This window comes from Gopherus flavomarginatus, chromosome 11, assembly GCF_025201925.1.
Source record: "Gopherus flavomarginatus isolate rGopFla2 chromosome 11, rGopFla2.mat.asm, whole genome shotgun sequence".
Classification (NCBI taxonomy): domain Eukaryota; kingdom Metazoa; phylum Chordata; order Testudines; family Testudinidae; genus Gopherus; species Gopherus flavomarginatus.
This window is the reverse complement of record NC_066627.1, coordinates 35,389,114-35,395,522: the sequence shown is the minus strand read 5'-3', so window position 1 is coordinate 35,395,522 and position 6,409 is coordinate 35,389,114. Positions and strand designations below refer to the sequence as shown.

The following is a 6,409-nucleotide window of genomic DNA, read 5'->3' as shown; positions in this document are numbered from 1 at the left end:
TGTTATTTTTAAAGAGTCACGTTTGGTTCACATTAAGAAAGTATTTTCCTTGCGTACTGTGCTCTGCGATGGGAAAAGTGTGTGACCACACCACAAACGTCACAATTTTTAAATGGATCATCTCTCCATGTGTGTATGTTTGTATATATGTTTATCTGTTTGCATATATATATGGGGACGGGGTGGCTGTGTCTACCAGTGTGTCAGCTCAGCGTTATGTGGACGTAAGTGCTGCCTTTTGTATTTACGTATTTGTTTGTCTGTGTGAATTTTTGTTGTAATCTGTGTGTGTGCATATATTTATCCCTCCCTTCATATCTGTGTACCTCTCCTTGTGTATATTTCTTTGTGTGTGTTTTTACCTCGGTGTGTGTTTGTACAGATTTCTTTGTGTGTTTATGTAGTGTGTGTGTATATTTCTCTGAGTGCGCACACATTCCTTTACCTATGTGTATTTCTCTGGGTAGCTGCGTACATGTGTGTGTCCGCGTTTGTGTGTATTTCTCTGCGTGTTTATCTGGCTGCACGTCTCTGGGGACATACTGGCTAGTCTCTGTGTGTATTTCGCTCCATGTATATCTATGGGGACACTGACCGTCTGTGGCTCTAGTTGTGTGTATTTCACTCTCTCTTGTGTGTCTGTCTCTCTCTCCCTTGCACTTGCACCGCTGAGTGCGCCTTGTCCCCTCTCTCCCCCATCCTGCTTGCAGCCCTCGCCTCTGGAGCTGGGCTCAGGCCCCCTCCCTCTCCCCTTCTGCTCCTCTCCGCCCGCCTCCTTCCTTCCCTCCTTCCTTCCCTCCCTCGGCGCTTGGGGCTTCCCTTTCCCCGCTCCATTCAGTGCTGCCCGCGCCGCGCGCTGCTGCCGCTGTCCCCGCCATGTCCCGGAGCCCAGCGCCCCCGGGCAGCCGGACCTTGTAGCCGGACGGAGCGCCCCCTTCCCGGGGCGGCTGCACTGGAGGCTCCGTGCCCAGCAGTGCCAGGCACCGCACGGGGATGGAGGGCGCCTGAGCCGGCCACGGAGCAGGAAGAACAGGCGGCACCAGCTCTCGCAGCCGGCTAGGGAGGCGACAGCACCATGGAAGCGCAGCTACTGGGGGGCCCCGCGGCCCCGGACCCCTCCGGCTGCCCTAAGGACTCGGACCGCCAGCTGCGCCTCCGCCTCTGCGTCCTCAGCGAGATCCTGGGCACCGAGCGGGACTATGTGGGCACCCTGCGGTTCCTGCAGTCGGTGAGTGCTGGGGTACAGGGCGGGGGGACGCGGTCTCCAATGGACACCGGCGCGGCAGCTGGAGCGCACGGCGCGTCCAGCCTGGGGGTCCCCAAGGCACCGGCGCGGGGCAGCTGGAGCGCACGGCGCGTCCAGCCTGGGGGTCCCCAAGGCACTGGCGCGGGGCAGCTGGGAGGACACAGTAGTTTCAAGCTGGGGTCTTCCATGGGGCACGTGGGAGGGCGCCTCCTATGCAGCCCTGCTGTGCGGTGCCCACGGGGTATGCGCTCTCCTCCGGGGGGCAGCGAGTGGGTCCCCTGGACAGGGGGGCACTTGGCGCAAGTGCCCCCAGTGGACGCTGCAGCTTTGCCGGTGTGGCTTTTACGGGATGCCTATTGTTTACTCAGAGGCGTGTTCACAATACTTGAGCGGGTTGTGCAGTTAAGGCTGTGTGTGTGTGGTGGGGAGCATGTGTGCATGTGTATGTCTGTGTGTTGAGGCGGGGATTTGGGGGACACGAGCGTGTATGTCTGGTGTATGTGTTTGGTGGGGGGCGGCGAGGTATGTGTGTGGTGGGGGCGTGTGTGTGTGGTGGGGGCGGAGATTTGGGGGGACGTGTGTGTCTGGTGTATGTGTCTGGTGGGGGGCGGCGAGGTGTAGGGGGCCGGCGAGGTGTGTGTGGGCGTGTGTGTGGGGCGGGGAAGGCATGCGAGTGCTTTGGAAAGAGCATTGCTATTAGCAGCAGAATTTTGTTTTAAACTAAGAAAACCCTTTAATGCAAAGTGATCTAAATGCCTCCTTCTGTAGCCCACGGTCACAGTGAGCTCTGCTTTCCTGCCCGGGGTAGACCGGATTCATGCCTGGTGTCTTGTAAGATAATGACGGGGACCTGTAAAAAAATGGGTCGCAGTCCCTTTCTGGGGAGGTTCGCTTTTGCTTTAGTTTCGCTGTTGTTGAGAAGTGACTGTCTGTTACACTCAGATGGAAACTCTCCCCCTCGTTGCCTGGTTTTTACTTTAATGCTAAACATAGGTATGGGATTGGGTCAGGGTGTGTCTGTCCATGCGGGGACAATTACACCCTTCGCTTGAAATTATCCTCTGACAAGTTCAGAAGTAAAAGCTCCACTCTCTTTCTGAGTGTAGAAATCTGGACATGCCACCACACTCCTGTGTAACTTAGTTAAAGGGCCTAAGCGTTCATGTAAATAACCAGAGGAGCCTGCGCTAAAAGTCACTAGATAACGGATGTCATTAGAAGAGAGAGACTAAATACACTAATTGCAGTAGATCGAGATGCAAAGCTGGACGAGGAATCCCTGCAGAGACCTCTAACAGATTGGAGAGGGCAGAAATTTTCTTTCTGGTGGATTGCTAGCCAGGTCCTAAATTCTGGACTCATCTAACTGGCTTATACCCTGAACCCTTTTGTTTTTTCTGGCAGGTTTGTCTGTTGGGGTTGGGTTGTTTTTTTAATCAATTTGGCTGCAGGGTTTTTCAGCATCTCCTAAGTGGCAAATTGCCTAACATAAAAGATAAATGAAAAGACTGTGGTTGCTTTATGAGCTGGTACCCACTTAAATCCTCCTTTTCTCTCACAAATGGTTGAACACAGGAAGAGTCTGTACATTTTGAAAGCTTCCAAATGCAATCAGTTTGATTAATTTAAAGACACAATTCTATTTCAGTTTGACAAGCTTCTCTAAAATGCTGCAAGTTGCAAAACTGCCCCCAGACCCAGACATAATGAAACAAAAAACTCAGAGAAAAACTCCTCTGTCCTAAGTTCTGAATTTGCGATTTTGTCATCTGCAGGCTGGAATGTCAGTCACTGGCAAGATCCAGCTGCGTGTATTTTAGCTTCAACATGTACAGTTCAATGCCTGTTCAGTCTCATTAGTGGGATTTTCATTTAAACAAAATAGCAAATTTATTTATTGTCATTAGTTTTCAAGACAGCAGTAGCGATTACTATGCTGTATGTAATGGAAGGGGGAAAACAGAGGCACTTTATTTCATTTCCACATTTCAGAACAGAGCAGCAGGCAGTCTCAGTCTTTCACCATAGTTCTGTGCTGCACTGGCTGCTGGGTGTTGATTGGCTTGGGTATTATCTTGGGAGGTTTGGTTCTTACAATATAATCCTACTCCACTGAAAAGTTTGAGTTGCAGTAATGATATTTAAATCTAGGCCTGGAGGATGGATTAGATGACCTAACAAGTCTTTTCCACCTGTAGGCCTGATTCAGGAAAGCATTTAAGCATGTGCTTAACTTTAAGCATGTGTTTAAGTGCTTAAGTTCTGTCCCGAATAAGGATGATTTCCTGAATCATGGGCCTAGTTTTTATGGGTAAGATTCTGCCCTCGCTACCCCCTGTGCAGCCCCCTACAAATATTTGAATGGTATGAGCACCTACAAGGGAGAATAATTATGTAGTGTGGAGCATGAGGTTAAAACTATGAGTAATGGGGTGAAACAATGGGTAAGGAATGGTGTCCCTAGCCTCTGTTTGTCAGAGGGTGGAGATGGATGGCAGGAGAGAGATCACTTGATCATTGCCTGTTAGGTTCATTCCCTCTGAGGCACCTGGCATTGGCCACTGTCGGTAGACAGGATACTGGGCTAGATGGACCTTTGGTCTGACCCGGTACGGCCGTTCTTATGTTCTTGTTAGGATGATGATTAGGAATGAATATCCTATTAGGCTGTGGAATATCCTCTCCAGGGAAGTTGTGGAAGTTCCATGACTTGGTACTTTCAATACTTGACTGCACAAAGCACTAAAAAATGAGCGCTGTAATACTTTGGTGTAATTCTGGTTGTGGGGCTTGGAGAGGAGTGGAGGGGAGTGGGCGGTGTTTAGTGGCCTGTGATATGCAAGAGCTCAGAGTAGATGATCTGATGTTCCTTTCTCGCCTTAAACTCTGTGACTGTAGTGCAGGGAACAATCTGCACTGGTTCCCAGGGATGGAGGAGTGACCCATTCTATCTTTTCCATCGTTAACATCTAGGATGATACGATCTGTGGAGTCAGTGGGGTTGCATGGGGTTGTAGGGCAAGGATTTTGCCCTATGGCTCTATTAAAAACAAGAGATGACCCTGGGCTCCCAAGTACAAATGCCTTGGTTCACTTTATTCCTTTTTCCTTTTTTTTTTAATTGGTCCTATGATAGTATTGCTTAAGAACTGCTACTTCCCATCTGTGGGTCTGATCCTCCACTGCCTGGCACTTTGTGTGACCAGTCATTTACCCCTGTGTAAAGTGAGCATAAACTGCTGCCATTCTGAGGGACGTACCCAGTTAACATTCAAGTTTTGTTGAGGACCATGTTAGGCTTCACTGGATGCTGTGAATTGTACTGCCATCAAGTGGATTTCTATATGCATTAGAAGTTATTGGCCCAATTGGAGCAAAAGTCTGTGCAGTATTCTCACCGTGCAAACCCACAGAAACTCATTTTCCTTGTCTGAGGCCGACTTGTTCCCATCAGTGCTTAAGAGGAGAGACACAGGGCAGGGGGAGCACAGTTCTCTTGGTTACTAACATTACATATGAGTTTGATAAATACAAGAGGGCTAAATCCTGTCATCTCTATTCAGGCAAAATTATCAGTGGGAGTTTTTCCTAAGTAAGGACAACACAGATGGGCCTAGAAGGAGTTAAGGCAGAGGGAGTCTGTGCCCCCTGTTAAACATTCACCATTCAAGCCCTAGTTCTCATTCAGTATTCTCAATAAACAATGTTTTAAAAAGCAAACAACACAATTCTATGGGTTTATTCACAGTGTTGACACAGCCATCTACCAGCAACCTCCTTGTCTTCCTTGGTAATGTAAAGGAATCTCATGGGTATTTGATGTTATGGATTTGCCAATAAATCAAAGTAACTAAGAGCATTTTTATCTCTTTTAGAAAGACTTGTATATGGTCATGTAGCAGTAAAGGGAAAGGATTTTTGGTTTTTTGGTGCTTAGAGACCTTTTCCCTCTAAGCTAGGTGGGGGTCCCTATACACACAGAGGCCCAGCCTTTATTTGCTTTGTATAAAAGATTCTATGGCCTCTCTTTTGCTTCCATGGCTCAGTCAAGTGGACATCAAGGAAATTATAGAATGGAGTGTCTTTTAGGTTCTTAACAAAAACTGCAACATCACCATGGAAAATGGTTGGATTTTTTTCTCCTGGGGAATAAGAAGATGTATGTTGAAAGGGGCATTTGAGCTAAGTTGTCAAGCCTCAACTATTTATGTATCTAAATAAAATATATTTCATTTTAAAGTAACTGACCCAAAATAATCATATACGTGAAATGCCAATGTCCTGTGTTATTGATAATACTTTAGAATCTAAGATTATTCAATCTGGCAAGATATAAAATATTTAATGAATTTTTCACCAATTAGCTGTTGGTTAACTTTTTGCATTTAATTGAGTTTTGGACAATGAAAAGAGTCTCCAGCCAGTTTGTCCCTGTCTTGTCTTGTTTCTGGAACTCCTGTAGAAGGTAGCATTATGTTATGTTTCAGAATCCTGGACGGGGAGATTTATATAAAACCAACAACTTATCATCACATTTTTTTCAAGTTCTCACAAAAATGCTCCTATTCACTTTACTTGCAGGAATTTTATTTTAACAAAATCTAGAATTTCAACCTATCCTAAATCAATAGCACCCCTTTAATGTCCTTTTAACTATCCTTCTGAGCCTGCAAAGCCTATAATTTCCTTAAACTGAGGGCTACCACCCTGAATAAAAAGTCAAAGTTTTCTTCTGGGCCATCCCACACTAATGAACGATGGCTACGGATTTTATCATGAATGTGGATGTGTATTGTTGTACCACCTTTCTTATCTGCCTATCTGCTCCATACTCCTAAGCAGACATGGTACTGTGATGTAAGGCTACATCTGCATTACAAGCTAGAGGTGTGATTCCCAGTTCCCCTAGACATATTTGTGCTAGCGCTCACCAGGGCTAGCTGGCATACTGAAAATAGCAGTGTAGCTGGGCAGTGGTAACAGAGGCAAAGGCCGGCCACGCTGCATGCATACCCATGGAGTACAGGCAGGTTTGTACTCAGTAGGGCTAGTCCCATGCTGCTTCTGCCCATGCCAGCGTGGCTACAGTGCTATTTTTAGTGTGCTAGCTCATAGGAGAGCTAGCATGATTATGTATTCATGAGCTGGGAATCACATTAGCTC

General features: G+C 47.1%; 1 protein-coding gene across 4 annotated transcripts in view; it reads left to right on the top strand.

Moving 5' to 3' along the window:
- The first annotated feature begins 580 nt into the window (after window positions 1–580).
- The window catches only part of PREX1 (phosphatidylinositol-3,4,5-trisphosphate dependent Rac exchange factor 1), a 232,794-nt gene continuing 226,965 nt past the window's right edge, over window positions 581–6,409 (top strand). For 2 of the 4 annotated variants that reach the window (XM_050917249.1, XM_050917248.1), the window contains exon 1: window positions 581–1,228. In XM_050917249.1, coding sequence (XP_050773206.1) covers window positions 1,076–1,228 — 153 coding nt within the window. In that variant the 5' untranslated portion in view covers window positions 581–1,075. The remainder of the gene's footprint in view (window positions 1,229–6,409) is intronic. The other 2 variants (XM_050917247.1, XM_050917250.1) reach the window with 2 other exon arrangements.